The sequence below is a fragment of the Aspergillus aculeatinus genome (genome assembly GCF_003184765.1).
Source record: "Aspergillus aculeatinus CBS 121060 unplaced genomic scaffold BO66scaffold_44, whole genome shotgun sequence".
In the NCBI taxonomy this organism is placed as follows: Eukaryota; Fungi; Ascomycota; class Eurotiomycetes; order Eurotiales; family Aspergillaceae; genus Aspergillus; species Aspergillus aculeatinus.
Window position 1 is genome coordinate 191,244 of NW_020291513.1, and position 13,453 is coordinate 204,696.

General features: G+C 53.1%; 4 protein-coding genes across 4 annotated transcripts; 1 reads left to right on the forward strand and 3 right to left on the reverse strand.

The window, feature by feature from the left end:
* Positions 1–193: 193 nt before the first annotated feature.
* BO66DRAFT_379812 (FG-nucleoporin NUP159) lies at positions 194–5,210 on the reverse strand (the record flags this gene model as incomplete). The annotated part of the gene is made up of 4 exons (XM_025645876.1): positions 4,829–5,210; positions 4,077–4,761; positions 2,487–4,023; positions 194–2,336 (listed from the first exon to the last, which is right to left on the reverse strand). Exons 1-4 carry the CDS (start codon positions 4,913–4,915, stop codon positions 194–196), a joined length of 4,452 nt encoding a protein of 1,483 aa, XP_025501012.1. The 5' UTR covers positions 4,916–5,210.
* Positions 5,211–5,405: 195 nt separating this feature from the next.
* pup1 (proteasome core particle subunit beta 2) lies at positions 5,406–6,803 on the forward strand. The gene is made up of 3 exons (XM_025647879.1): positions 5,406–5,681; positions 5,773–5,820; positions 6,003–6,803. The coding sequence occupies exons 1-3, from the start codon at positions 5,556–5,558 to the stop codon at positions 6,645–6,647; spliced, it is 819 nt and encodes a 272-aa protein (XP_025501013.1). The 5' UTR covers positions 5,406–5,555; the 3' UTR covers positions 6,648–6,803.
* Positions 6,804–6,813: 10 nt separating this feature from the next.
* BO66DRAFT_159861 (uncharacterized protein) lies at positions 6,814–9,984 on the reverse strand. Its single transcript, XM_025642215.1, has one exon. The coding sequence runs from the start codon at positions 9,921–9,923 to the stop codon at positions 7,020–7,022; it is 2,904 nt and encodes a 967-aa protein (XP_025501014.1). The 5' UTR covers positions 9,924–9,984; the 3' UTR covers positions 6,814–7,019.
* A 468-nt stretch (positions 9,985–10,452) lies between these two features.
* Positions 10,453–11,743, reverse strand: BO66DRAFT_393992 (class I SAM-dependent methyltransferase). The gene is made up of 2 exons (XM_025647880.1): positions 11,403–11,743; positions 10,453–11,321 (listed from the first exon to the last, which is right to left on the reverse strand). Exons 1-2 carry the CDS (start codon positions 11,524–11,526, stop codon positions 10,636–10,638), a joined length of 810 nt encoding a protein of 269 aa, XP_025501015.1. The 5' UTR covers positions 11,527–11,743; the 3' UTR covers positions 10,453–10,635.
* Positions 11,744–13,453: the final 1,710 nt, after the last annotated feature.

The window sequence follows — 13,453 nt, forward strand, 5'->3', positions numbered from 1 at the left end:
ATGTACAGTGGAGACGGATGGGACGCGCTACCTAAGATTCACATCTGCCTGTGCAGAACAGAAAACCAAAACAAAAGAAAAAACAAACCCCGCCAGAAAAGACCCGCTGTTTTTCTCCGACATGACTTTCATAGTAAGTAGCCATCAGCAAGATTGTCCCAAGACACAAGAAAGGAAAACATAAACACTAGTTTTACAAATCATTCATCGTCCGGACTCGAGAGTTCTTCGCCCCAATGGCGCTCCTCAGGCTCTCGACAATATGCTGTTTGCGTTGCACCTTGGCCTTCCATTGTGCCGTTTCTTCTGAGCTGACCAGGTCCTGGACTGCCTCCACGTTGCGGAGCCGACTAGCCCTGGCTGACCCGTTGATGCTGGATCGGAAGTTGATGGCTCGGCTAGCCGAGTCGGGAGTGTGGTATGGCCCGTCAACTGACCCACGGGATCCCGGAGTAGTGGGAAATCGGCCGGTGCTCTTCCTCGGCGTCGCGAATGGGGACCCTTCCCGGCTGGCCGCGGGAGCGGTTGTGTCGATTCCCAATCTCTTGAGCTGAGCCTCCAAGACATCGATATCTGTGCGCTTAGTCTCGGCCATCTCCATCATCTTTTGGATCGTAGTGGTAACAGCCTCAACGGTGGGGCGTCTTGTCGCATGGCGAGAGCCACCCGAAGGGGGAACGTCAGCAATCTTGGCGCGGAGAAGAGTCACGGCAGATTCTAGATCGGCTAGCTTCGCCTGGATTTCGGTGGATGCCGACCGCAGGTCTTGCTGCAGATTGGCGTGCTCCGCGGAAAGAGGTGCGAAGTGCATTGTGGTCGTGTCGGTGTGAGCATCAAGAGTCTTGCGGATGCTGGCACACTGACCCCGAAGAGTGATAATGTCTTTACTCAAAAGCTCCCGACAACTCTCGAGCTTCTCTTCCACACCCTGCACGCGCTGCTGTTCAAGAGAAGCAGCAAGCATGACGACAGCGTCGTCAAACTTCTCAATCTCAGACAGAACCAGTTCTTTGTCCAGAATGTCGCTGGCATTGTCCTCCTTCAGCGTGTCGACCCATTGAGAATCTCGGGACGTCTTTTGGTAGAGAAGGAAAGAAGACAACGAACGAACATTAATGCCCAAGGTGTCCACCATAGAGTTAATATCACGGTACAGCCGTTCAATTTGGCCAGGAATACCAGGTTTACTCGTCTCGCCAGCATAGTCTTGATGAGGCAAGAAAGGATCAAGGGTAGGAACAGGCTCCAGAGGCAGTGCAAGATCCGCACGGAGTCTCTCATCCTCATCGTCGTCGGAAAGAGCCTGCGCTTCCTCCTCTAACTGTCTCGCGCGAATCTCCTGTTGCGAGGGTTCCCTCCGGGAAGGCTTCGGCTTCAGTTGACTCTCGCGTCTTTGGTGTTCAGAAAGAGAGGCTTTCCTTGCAGTGAGAGCGCTGCCCGGACTTTGAGGAGCGCCGAAAGTTTTCTTTCCATCACCCTTGAAGAGGCTCTTCGACGCGGCTCCTCGTACTGGACTGGGCGATCTCGGAAGCTCTCGGTTCTGGAGTGCAGGGAATGTCGGATTGCTCCTATCACCGAACAATGGCCTTGAAGGCTGTGGTTGCGGTGCTGGGGCAGGCTTGGAAGCAGGGGAGAACAGGCCGCCTGCGAGCTTCGCGCTGGGCTTGAAAGGTCCAGGAAATGCCTTAGGACTTGGCTCATTGGACTCAGACTGGCTGATATCGTGGGTGATGTCCTCTCCACTGTCTGCGAAGTCCGACTCTTCCCCTTCCTCGCTCTCGCCTTCTTCAGATACGTCTTCCTCGCCTTCGTAATAATCCCCATCGGATTCGTCTGGGACTGGTGCAACGTCTTCGGATTCTTTACGTGGCTTGGGGATGCTGAAGTCCGGAGGCAATGGAGCCTCTTCCGGTTCTGCCTCTTCTTCATCGTCTGTCTTCTTTCCATTCTTGAAAGTCGTGAAGTCTGGCGGTAAGGGTGCGTCTTCTGCAGGTCCCTTAGCAGCGGGCTTGCTTGAGGTGAAATCGGGTGGTAGAGGCGCGTCATCGACAGAGCTCTTGGAGACGTTCGATGAGGCAGACGTATCACCGGGCCCATATGATGCCTTGCTGATAGGGTCTGGCGGTAGGGGTGCGCCCTGTGGTGTAGCACTAGGCGTCCGGGCATCATCCTCTTTCGATGGAGTGTGGGTGTCTGCGGGTGGTGTAGAAAAGGAAGATAACGGTGACTTGGCAGGAGTTGTATTACCGAACAGTGAGAATCCAGGCTTGCTAGCTTGTTGACCGAAGGGATTCGAGATCGGCTTCTGAGAACCAAAGGTCGATGTGGGTGCAGAACTTGTAGTGGTCGAAGGTGCACCAAACAACGATTTCGGTGCAGAATCTGTAGTCGTTGACGGTGCGCCAAACAACGATTTCGGTGCGGAAGCTGTAGTCGTCGAAGGTGCACCAAACAACGACTTCGGTGCAGAATCTGTAGTTGTGGACGGTGCGCCAAACAACGATTTCGGTGCGGAGGTTGGGGTCGCCGACAGTGCTCCAAACAACGATGGCGTAGCCTCCTTGGGCTCAGATTTCTGCTGCGAAGTAGCGCTCTCGTCTTCCATGTCGTCCATCTCCTCAGTTGGCGGGCTGGTCTTGTTGCTGGAAGACATAATGTCATCCATTGACTCATTGAAGCCGAACAACCCAGAAGGCTTATCTGGTTTCGGGAGATCATTTGCAGCACTACCATCAGGCTTGAATGTTGATCCAAGCACGAAAGGAGTAGAGCTCTGCCCGAAAGTACCCGTCGACCCGATCGTCTTCTCAGCGGTAAATGAGGACTCCGTGCTAGTTTGTGCGCCAAACGTCGATGGGCCAAAGGTCGAAGTGCCGGAGTTCTTGGCGAACGGACTTACAGTAGACGTTTGCGTAGTGGAGGTTTGCGCAAATGGCGATCCGCCTGCTGGCTTTGCCGACGCGAAAGCACTGAATCCACCTGTGCCACCTTTGTTGGCAAACGCTCCGAAGCCACCTCCGGAGCTAGAACCTGATTGTGCAAATCCAAGCGAGCTGAGTCCCTTTCCAGGCGTAGATGGTTGCCCAAAGGATCCAGACCCTCCTCCCAGTGAGGCAAAGCCGGATTGTCCAAACCCAGGCTCGTTCTTTGCCAATGCGGCGAGACCACCCTGGGGCTTATTACCTCCGAGCAGGCTATTCGTGCCAAAGGAAGGCCCGGGCTGCGACGGTGAGGCGAATGACGGCGCACCGAAAGAGGACTGTTGAGGGGCGGCTTGAGCAGATGGACTCCCAAAACCCGGGGCAGCGGAACTGCCAAACGCAGATGATCCTAGAGCCGGTGAGCCACCAAAACCTGATTGTCCAAAAGGTGAAGCTTGAGGTTGAGAAGCTTGCGGCGTTGGCTGAGCTGGCGACTGCGTCTGATCCGCCATACCCTGGTAGAGGACCTTCTGTCGAATTGCGTCCGAATACAAGAACCACCAAGAGCAAAGAATTCCCTCGTTGTTGAGTAGCAACACATTCGGCAACGGAGTGGAGCTCTCGGCGATGTCTTCGCCTGCAATCGGAGCAACGACAACTTCCTTGCTAGAGAGATCGATACCCAAACCGATAACTGAAGTTTCATCGGTAGATGCCACGAGTGGCACATTTGCTCTTTTTGTGTCATCTGACACTTCAGTCGTGACAAAGAGTCCAGTAGTGTCCATGTCCATCTTTACCAACGGCTGGTCTGCTCTCGTGATTAGGCCCACATCGGTGGAGGCTGTTGAAGACACAATGAGGACATCCTTCAAGTGAGGCTTGTAGTCACGCAAGCGTGCAATGAACTGAAAGGCTGGGGTGCGCTTGACCCCAAAGGGCATGCACAACTCAGGCAACTTCTGAATCAAGAAAGGCGCTTGTTTCCGTCGTGTGATGATATAATAGGACGAAGGTGGGTTCTGACCCATGTCATCCTCTAATGCGTTCGGCGTGTATACCACAAGAAATATGTCGTTCTCCAACCAAGCAATGGAGGAAACTGTGCGTGATTAGACAAAGAGCAGAAGTATACGTATCAACAGTACAACATACCGTGACAATCACCCTCAAGATCAGGTGGCCGTGGGATCACATCCTTTTGCGTGCCATCCGGGGTCATCTGAAAGCCCGTGCAATCCGCAAGCCCGGCCACAAGCTGTTTACCCTTGTTGCTCCAACAGACCGAGCTGACTCCGCTCTTCAGCACTTGACCGTTCGGGCCCGAGACCAAGTTGCCCGCTTTCAAGTCCGCTACCAGAAGATCACCGCCCGTCGTCACCAGCGCAACAAGGGACGAGAGTTCCGGCGCCGGGTTGGCCGCAATGGTGCGAAACGTGGTTCCATTGGTAGGAATCGACAACGCCGGCTGTGCATTCCCCGACATTAAGCTCGAGGTGTCGAACACTGACAGTTGTGCGCCATTCTCCGTGGCCAGCAGAAGGGCGGTATCGTTTGAGGCAAAGGTGACATGTGTGGGACGTGCAGGGAGGGGGATAGTCGCTTGCGGCTGGAAAGGCTTGGTTTTGACCACCTTGCCTTCTGTGGGTTCGGACATGGCAGCTCTGACGGCGTCAGAAGATGCGACGGAGAGGGCGTCGGGTCCAGCAGCAACAATTATGCCTTTGGTTGGCGCAACGGCCAGGAGCGAACATGTCGGGGCTGGGAGAGCGTTTTCGGGCCATGGGGTGGCAAGGATTCGGACGTTGGAATCGCCCTCAACGCCTTTGAAGCCAATGTCCTACAAAGAGCATTGCAGAAGTTAGAAAAGCCCTGATGTGAATGGAAGCAATTGCAAGGGGACCTACCTCAGCAGTACCCTCGGGAAGCTCGGGCCCCAGCTCGGGGGGAGCACTACCCCCGGCGGGGTTCGATGCTCCAAAGTTGAAAGCCATTTTATATCGGTCGTACTCGTTCGAGAGAGAACGCGGGTGATCGCCTAATTAGAGTCTTGGGAGCATGAGTAGAAGAAGGACGCTGCGGTGAAGCTGAAAAGGAGCGGCGCTGGAGTTGGAGGACTCCAATTGAAGAGCTCCCAAGTGCGCGCGAAAATCGTGGTCACCTCCTCTCAGTGGAAGATAGGAAGAAAACAGGTGACACAGATCGGTAGAGTTAAGACCCTCAAGTCCCAGACAAGGGGGTACAATTCACGTAGGAGACAGCACGGGCGAAGGACAAAGAAGCGCCGCGTGGGAAACAAAAAGACAGTTAAAGTAAGGATTAAAGGTGCTGTTTCCAAAAGCCTCCCGGACAAAAACAGCGGGAGCGGAATTGCAAGGGTTCGAGAGCGAGAGCGCGCCACACCGCCTTTCTGCCTGAGGCGGCCAAGATCAGGCGCCCGGAGCTTCGTCACTCCCAGCTCCGTCCGTCTCCAGCAGTGGCCGTTGAAGCTTAAGCAACGGAACTCAACCTCTCTCTACTTGATACATCAGCCTAACCCTCCTACCACCCCCTTTATCCTTCTCAAATCACTGAAATCTTGACAACTGTACCTTCGTCCCCGACACCAAACACATCCATCTCCACGCCGTCACCATGACCGGCTTCGATTTCTCCAACTACAACCGTAACGCGGCTCTTCACGCCAAGGGCGTGCCTCTCCCCAAGGCCACCAGCACAGGTACCACGATTGTGGGTTGTATATATGACAATGGTGTTGTGGTACGTCTTGGCCCCCTCATGATACACGATCCCATCTCTCCGATGGATAAGCGGACAATGAAAGCTAAGATTCTCGGTGTGATGATTCCAGATTGCGGCAGATACCAGAGCTACCAGCGGACCGATAGTAGCAGACAAGGTAAAGAAGCCTCGCCGCCTAGCGTCCCTATATCGAAACTCACCCTTCCAACTCCACCACAAAATCACAAAAAAGACACACACACACACACACACACACACTTTCTCTCTCTCTCTCTCTCTCTCTCTCTCATTCAATAAACGGAGGCTAACAACAACGGGCGGGGTTGCGGGAATGCTTAGAACTGCGAGAAGCTACACTACATCGCGCCGAAGATCTGGTGTGCGGGCGCCGGTACGGCGGCGGACACGGAGTTCACGACCGCGCTGATCAGCTCGAACGTGGAGCTGCACTCGCTGTCGACGGGGCGGCCGCCGCGAGTGATCACCTGCATGACGATGTTGAAGCAGCACCTGTTCCGGTACCAGGGCCACATCGGGGCGTACCTGGTGGTGGCGGGCGTGGACCCCACGGGCATCGGGCTCTTCACGGTGCACGCGCACGGCTCGACGGACAAGCTGCCCTACGTGACCATGGGCTCCGGCTCGCTGGCCGCCATGTCCGTCTTCGAGTCGATGTGGAAGCCCCAGCTGGACCGCGACGGCGCCGTCGCCCTCTGCGCCGAGGCCATCAAGGCCGGTATCTTCAACGATCTCGGCTCCGGTAGCAATGTCGACGTCTGCGTCATCGAGAAGGACCAGCCCACCCAGCTGCTGCGCAACTACATCAAGCCCAACGAGCGCGGCCAGAAGGAGCGCAACTACCGCTTCCCCCGCGGCACCACCGCCTACCTCAACCAGAAGGTCATCAGCAAGGAGGACATGCGGAAGTATGTCACCGTGGAGGAGGCCTCCGGGGACCCCAACTTGATGGAGGTGGACATCTAGACAGGACCAGTCCCAGCCGGGGTTGTGGTCAGCCAGGTGGTGGAGTTGAAGCGCTATGTAATTCCTTTTTTGGAGGGGGCGCAGAATCACTATGTCTTGTATTCTGTACCCGAGTTACGCACGAATAAAGCTTTTTATGGACCAAATGAACATGGGCTACCAGTGAGCCATTAGATATTGCCAATTCTACTCGGAGGAAAGTGTCTGAAAGAGTATCTATGTACAACCAGGGGTATAATACGTCTTGTAGAAAATGTAGAACATTTTGAGAAAGCGATACAAAATAACAGTCCCAGCATGCCTCGAACCACACCTACCTGGCAATGCGGGATGAGATCTCCAGTGCATGTGAACCCAACTCGAAGGTAGGTATTAATTCCCAGCAACCGAGTCGCTTCCTTCGTTCCTCCACACAAAATTCGGGTCTCTCAACGCTCTCACAACCTCCGGCGACTCGACCTGTTGTACCTTTTGCATGATGTACTTGAACTGCGCCTCGCAGAACATGCCCCTCATTTCTCGTCGGGCGCGCACGACGCCAGCATGATACATAGCGCGGACAATGATCGGTTGCACAGGTGCTTGATGCCTCATCAAATATACGTACAGCCAACATACCAATCGATAGGATTGCCGCGGGGTGAGACTCTGTGAACATGACAGAGCCACGGCAAAAGTGTTTATCATATTGAGCGCGGCGTGAGGATCGGGGTGCTTTCTGCTGTCCCGAGGCTCGTAGACCACGAGCGCATGATGGGAAGGATCGGGAGGAGGCTGCCATGATCTCGCCAGGGCAATCTTGAGGGGTACATGCCAGTCGAAAATCCGAAACAACAGTTGGACTTCTGACCGGTTTCCAATTCTGGCCAGCTCTAGAGCGCGCTCCATAAAAGACGGCGATTCGATGTCTATCTCCCGCGCTATCTTCGAAAAGGCGCGTGCGAACTGAAGAAGGAGGGTGTAGGGCGTTTCAAAGTCTCGAAACAGATCGTTGAAAGAGACGTCCGACGTCTCTAAAGCTTGCAGAGCCGCCCTAGTGGTTTTGTTGAGGGCATTTCTGGTCTGGTATGAAAGAGCCAAGATTGTGATTCCATTGGCAGGCAGCTCCAACTCACGCGCATCATCTAAAATACTGCTCACGAGGTCTTTCTTCTTATGGTTCGTTCGGCAAGCCTGGTAAAGGCTGAGGACTCGCGCCCCCCATTTCTCAATCGGCCTTACATAGTCAGAATGTATAAGATGCCTTATCCCTATCATCTGAGGCTTCTTATCCCAAGTTGGGCCGGCTGCATGACTCAAGTTCAGAGCACGGAAGACCCAAAGGCGCAAAAGGAAGCGTTGTTGGATTGACAACCCAGAATGACTCGATCCTGCTGGAATTTGCGATCGTGCGTCGACCCACGCCCCAGCCTTAGGGATGTCTCTGACCGTGCGGATAGAGGTCAAACAGTCGTGCCACCTGGGAAGCAGATGCTGCTTCTGAGCCAAAACTAGATACTCTGTAACCGATATGATAGTTACACCTACTGCATTGTAGTGAAACCTTTGGAAGAGTAGAGTTGTGAAGGAGGGAACGATTTCACTCCGAAGCTCGTCCGGAAGTCCAAGCCAGCGGATGATGAACCGGGGCCCCCAGAAGGCACAGGTGGAACGAAGATGCCGAGCACGAGCCAGGATCCTGTGTGCCAGCCTCAACTCAGCAAGTACATTCCGCTCCCAGATGATTTTAAGCCATAGATTGGCTGTGTCCTCGTCCAGACTCGGGTATTTACCGCCCTTCGCTGTGGAATCAAGAACATCACAGATTTTCTGGTATGCTTCCATCACACCGCTTGGGCTATTGTGTTGTGTCTCGACTGTCGGCCTGTCCGTCGTGGTGACCACCACATCTGGCAACTTTTGCAGGGTCCCGATGACTTCCCGAAGCTCAGACGGAACTATCGCACCGACTCTGATAGCCCTGAGCATGCTCGCAAACAATACAGCACGCTCTCGTGAGTCTGTCGCAGGTTGAACAATGTACTTTGCAACAACTGGGAAAGCCCCAGCTCCTGGAGTGTTCAGTGCCCGGTGATCCAGAAACAAAGACAGCTCCTGGGCGTTTGATTTGCCCAGCGCAAGCTGCGAAAAGTAATGATCGAATACTATGCGACTGTAGCCAGGCTCATGCTGAAGATCTATATCCATCGCATTTATCAAGTTCGTGACCGCCTCGAGTGACGAGCAGGTTTCCAAACGCTTCGTCAAAATTTCTTTGGAGGGAAGGACTTTGCTATCACCCGCCGGTTCTGATAGGTCGTTCAACTCAACGAATCCGTTCTGATCAGTGACCACGGGGTCGCGCGGAGAAAGCGAAGCATCTGAGAAGCGGGCTACATCGATAAGCAGACCGTTCGGGTCAACTAGATGTGAAAGGTCACGCTTGGACCGCTTGGGAGAAGACGCGGAAGAGCTAACGAGGTCCACGAATCCGCTTGAGTCGACAATATCACTGTCAGGGTGTGAAGACGCAGGCTCCGCTGACAAGTCAACATAGGTGCTTGGCTTATTCACCTCGCCGCCGCGTGGTTGAGAAAGAGAGGTATTAAACGAATCGGCCGGGTCGACATATCCACCTAGATCAGAATTCTCGACATCGCGCCCTGAAGAACCAAGCTCAGGCCCAGGCTCGGATTCTGCCAAGCTAGTCAGGTCCACGAATCCGGCCGTATCGTCTAATTTGCCGTCGGGTGGTAAAGAAGGAGGAGGAGAAGGAACAGCTTCTGATGAGCTGCCCAAGTCGACAAACCCGCCCGGATCTAACGTTTCATTTTCGCCCGACAAAGGCGCAATTGGAGCGAGCGGGGGGTGTAAATCGTAGTGCGAAATCCCTGATTGAAGTCCATGTCCAATTATCCTCGTCGTAGCAGCGCGAGTATGCTCCCCCTGATCGGGTTCGACCGAGTGTGGGTTATCATATGGAGAAAATAGTGGTGAAGATGCGGGCGCGTGATCGCTGTTCCACAGCAAATGTTGTCGGCCGCCGCGCCCAAACAGATGGGGATCCGGTGGCAGCGCACCGGTCACTGGAGCAAGAGCGCAGTTTTTTCTCTTCGCCAGCCGTCGTCGGGCCTCCAATGGGCCCGGGACGCGGCTTGCATGGCGTCGCTGACTCTTGACGAAGCTTCGGAAGGTCGACGCCAACAGATCATCACTGATCCAGACGTGGTCGATTAACCCCGACGATGATGAGGCTGGATGTACAGCATGCCGGTAGGCATGTCTGCCGAGAGACATGAGGCAATCGACATGTGCGAGAACGGAGACCGAACTTGAATTAAGCCCTGCTGGAATTGGTTTGGGACAAGCGGGCGCGGGATTTTGATAGTGAAGGAACCTCTTGGCCGGTAGACCGCCAGTGCAGCGGAGGATGAGTAATCACGGAATCCTGATTCCTCATTCGTTGCCCCTGGTAATTGCACTCGCCCTTGATGAACAAGCAGAAGCATAGGTACATACAACCCTGACCTACGCAGAAAATTGGTACATTATTGGCATGATCGTGAATTTTGAAAGTCTTCTTTCTGGTTAGCTAGAGCCATGAGCATCCATTTTGTGCCGTATTTGCTTTTTGAATACGCCGCATAAGTACGAGTGACAATTGAAGCTACCTGCTAAAAACTCCCCAGTCTAGACTGATCATGGATACTATAGACCAACACTGTCTTTTCCTACAGTCGGGTACTGCACAGAGCACTGATTATAAGTGAGAGTATGACAACCAAATGTCAAAATACTTCCAAGTAGTCAATTGACCGAGACACGCCTTCCAATGCACCAAACTCTCTGCCGCAGTGGTATCGTATGCCATACGCTCGTCAGCCAGCGCCAGCTAATACAAGAAAAAGAAGGAGTAAAAAGAAAACAATATGTCACAAAGAAGAGAAGTAAGCCGAGGATATGTGAGGAGTCATGCCGCTAAGATCAGTGAAGGCAGACCAGAACCAACTCAGCCAGCGAGTGGTTTTCTGCCTGTCACCGCATAGAACTCGTAGTAGGCGTGGACGTTGCGGTTCTGGATGCTTTTCCGAACATCGACCAGGAATACCTCGATCTCGGGCTTCGACCACCCCAGTATGGTGAGCGGCTTGTAAGACCATCCCGCGACCGCTTCCAGCAGGTTTGTCTCGCTCCAGGCCCCGATCTTCATCAGGTGTGGATCGGATGACCATGGATTCACAGGGACCATGGACCGATGTTCCTGCACGTCTTCGAATCCGACTTCTCGCATCCAGCGTGCGAGGCGATGGGCCACTCGGAACTGTCGGGGCGGGTCCGAGACCTGGCCAGAGCGGTAGTGCAGGTCCATGAGATCTTGGAGGGCATAGTCGCTGAACTTGTCAGGGTCCTCAGGAGGCATCGTACCGTCATCACATTTGAGTCGGGAGTCGAACTCGTGGCATTCCACATAGCCGCCCGGCTTGAGGTGCTTGTGTGCTTTCTTCAGCAGGTCCTTGTACGACGGTAGAGATCCTATCAGATGTCCCGTGTGGATGAAGTCGAAGTGATCCGGGTCCCACAGCCAGTCCTCCTCCGTGGCGTCGTCGACGAGAAAGTGGACATTCTCGGGGACTTCAAGCGGCTGAACAGGAGACAGGTCGGTTCCTGTGATCTCGGCTTCTGGGAAGTCGGATGCTATGGGCGAGAAGCGGCAACCATGTGAGCTGATCGATCGGATGACAGGTAAGCAGGGTAAATCTGGGGGGGAATTCTTACCAATCTCGATAGCCCATATACCAGAACCAGTACCAATGTCGAGGATCCGTTTTGGGCGTTGGACAGGTGCGAAGTACAAGCGCCCGTGGTTGACTAGTCTGAGCATGTGGTGTTGCATATCCATTCGATCCAGTTCCTGTTCATCGTTCGGGTACAAGTATGCTGGAGGAATGTTGTTAGATGGGGTCCTTGTCCACATGGTCGATCCTCTGCAGACGTACAGCCTTCATGATATTTGTGGTATCGTCTTCCATGTTCCATGGGATAGTCCGTCACGCTTGCTGTTAACGACTGTGTCTCGCTGCCATAGTCAGTCAACACCGGTACAACTTATGAGAAATACCTCGAAAGGTTCAACCGACTGTCATCGAGTTGTAAAACATGAAATCGGACTTACTCCTCACGATTCGATGCCTGTGCCATTGTTCGTCAGTAGAGGCTCGATGGGGCCGGTTGGGGGCGGGCAAAGTGTAGGTGGCGATTTGACGAGAAAGCAGGTGTGTTAAGGCAAATAGCAACAACAACAGGGACCTCAACGGCAACAAGGGAATGAAGTAGGGTTTCTTTTTCCACATGAAGCTAGAGGAAAAGATATGCTTACGGCCGACCTTGCACCAGCCATTGGACTAGCAGACTTGAGTAGCAAGACTTTTAGGGGCCAGGTCTCGAGTGGGGTGAACTTGGTAGTAGTAGGAGTAGGAGTAGTAGTAGCAAAAGTACTTCCCATCCAAGCCTTGGTCTCGGTAAATGTTCCCAGATGATAGACAATCAAGATGAGGTGTGACAACAATCACGTCTCCCTCTCCAGCACGCAGCCATAAAGTTTCTTACGAGAGAAATTTGGGCAACAATGTGGTGGACGATGGCGAGGAGGGAATTACGAATTGTCTGTTGTTGTACCGATATAAGGACTTGCAAATCTGGAAGTGAGGATCTAGGGACCTTAGCCAGATCTGGAGTAATGCTGGGCAGTTTTTAAGTTACTCTAATTTTGATTAACTACCTGCCATAGCCTTCACCCTTAATGACGGTAGCTAGCTAAGCAGAGAACGTGAAGGGAGGGAGGGGGGCAATGATGGGCAAGGTAGTAGGAGACATCGGCTGTCTTTTCCTCTTCTCCTGGTAACCTGAACTGACCCGGCAGCCTGGATTAAGTTTGACTTGATGAGGACGAGGAGGGGGGGGGGAAGGATTCGTCTCCCAATGTTTAACTTAATTTGACAGGAGAAAAAGGATTCCAATAAAAAATGATAATTCAAAATCATCATGAATGGCTGTAATATTCCTATTCATAAATCATAAAGAACGATATTATAGCCCCATTCACTACGTGGTTTTTCGGGCCTGATAACTTCCAACTATAAGTAGCTTCTCGTCATCTTCTGGTTTCTAGTGTGTATATACAATACTGTACTTACTACGAGTTAGCGCTCAGGAAGCCCCTCCCCCCCCCGGCGGACGGGGCGTTATTACACTACGATTACCGCTGCGGCCCTGCGAACCAAGTGGGCGGTTCGGGCGGCGGGACAAACAAGCCCAGCAACCCAGACGGATGCACGCAAAGCCCGCCCCATCAAGAACTTGCCGGTCATTAACACATGACTTTTTGGGTTTCCAAATTCGACTAATGTGACTAATTTAGTACTCTGTGCTCTGCCTATACTACTTACTACCTACCTTGAATGGTGAAAGGTACGATGGACATACGTACTCGTACTTTTCATTAGTCTCGCTCGATGGATGTTTAAATCCCTCCGCACTTGCTACTACGTAGTTACGGATAATTATCTCGTGACTTCCAGCTGTAGTAAGAAACCGGGAATCCCCCTTTCAGAGTAGAGCCGGGAGTAGGGCCGGGAGGGGCAGACAGAGAGAGAAGAAAACTTACTAATGGAGAAACAGATCATAGGAACAGATGAGAGGGAAACCAAAAAAAAAGCAAAAAGAAAAACAAAAAAAAAAAAAAAAAACCAACTGTGTCTCCGCTCATTCTGAAGCAAGACAGACTGAAAGAGAGTGGAGCCCAAGACATTGAGCCTCGGAGAACAGAA

Bases quoted from the DNA above. Each gene is read 5' to 3' on its own strand.
- pup1 (XM_025647879.1), top strand. From the start codon at position 5,556: ATGACCGGCTTCGATTTCTCCAACTACAACCGTAACGCGGCTCTTCAC. The intron at 5,682-5,772 runs GTACGTCTTGGC...TGATGATTCCAG, and splicing joins TATATGACAATGGTGTTGTG to ATTGCGGCAGATACCAGAGC. The intron at 5,821-6,002 runs GTAAAGAAGCCT...GGGAATGCTTAG, and splicing joins GACCGATAGTAGCAGACAAG to AACTGCGAGAAGCTACACTA.
- BO66DRAFT_159861 (XM_025642215.1), bottom strand. From the start codon at position 9,923: ATGTCTCTCGGCAGACATGCCTACCGGCATGCTGTACATCCAGCCTCA.
- BO66DRAFT_393992 (XM_025647880.1), bottom strand. From the start codon at position 11,526: ATGGATATGCAACACCACATGCTCAGACTAGTCAACCACGGGCGCTTG. The intron at 11,322-11,402 runs GTAAGAATTCCC...TCTCGCCCATAG, and splicing joins TATATGGGCTATCGAGATTG to CATCCGACTTCCCAGAAGCC.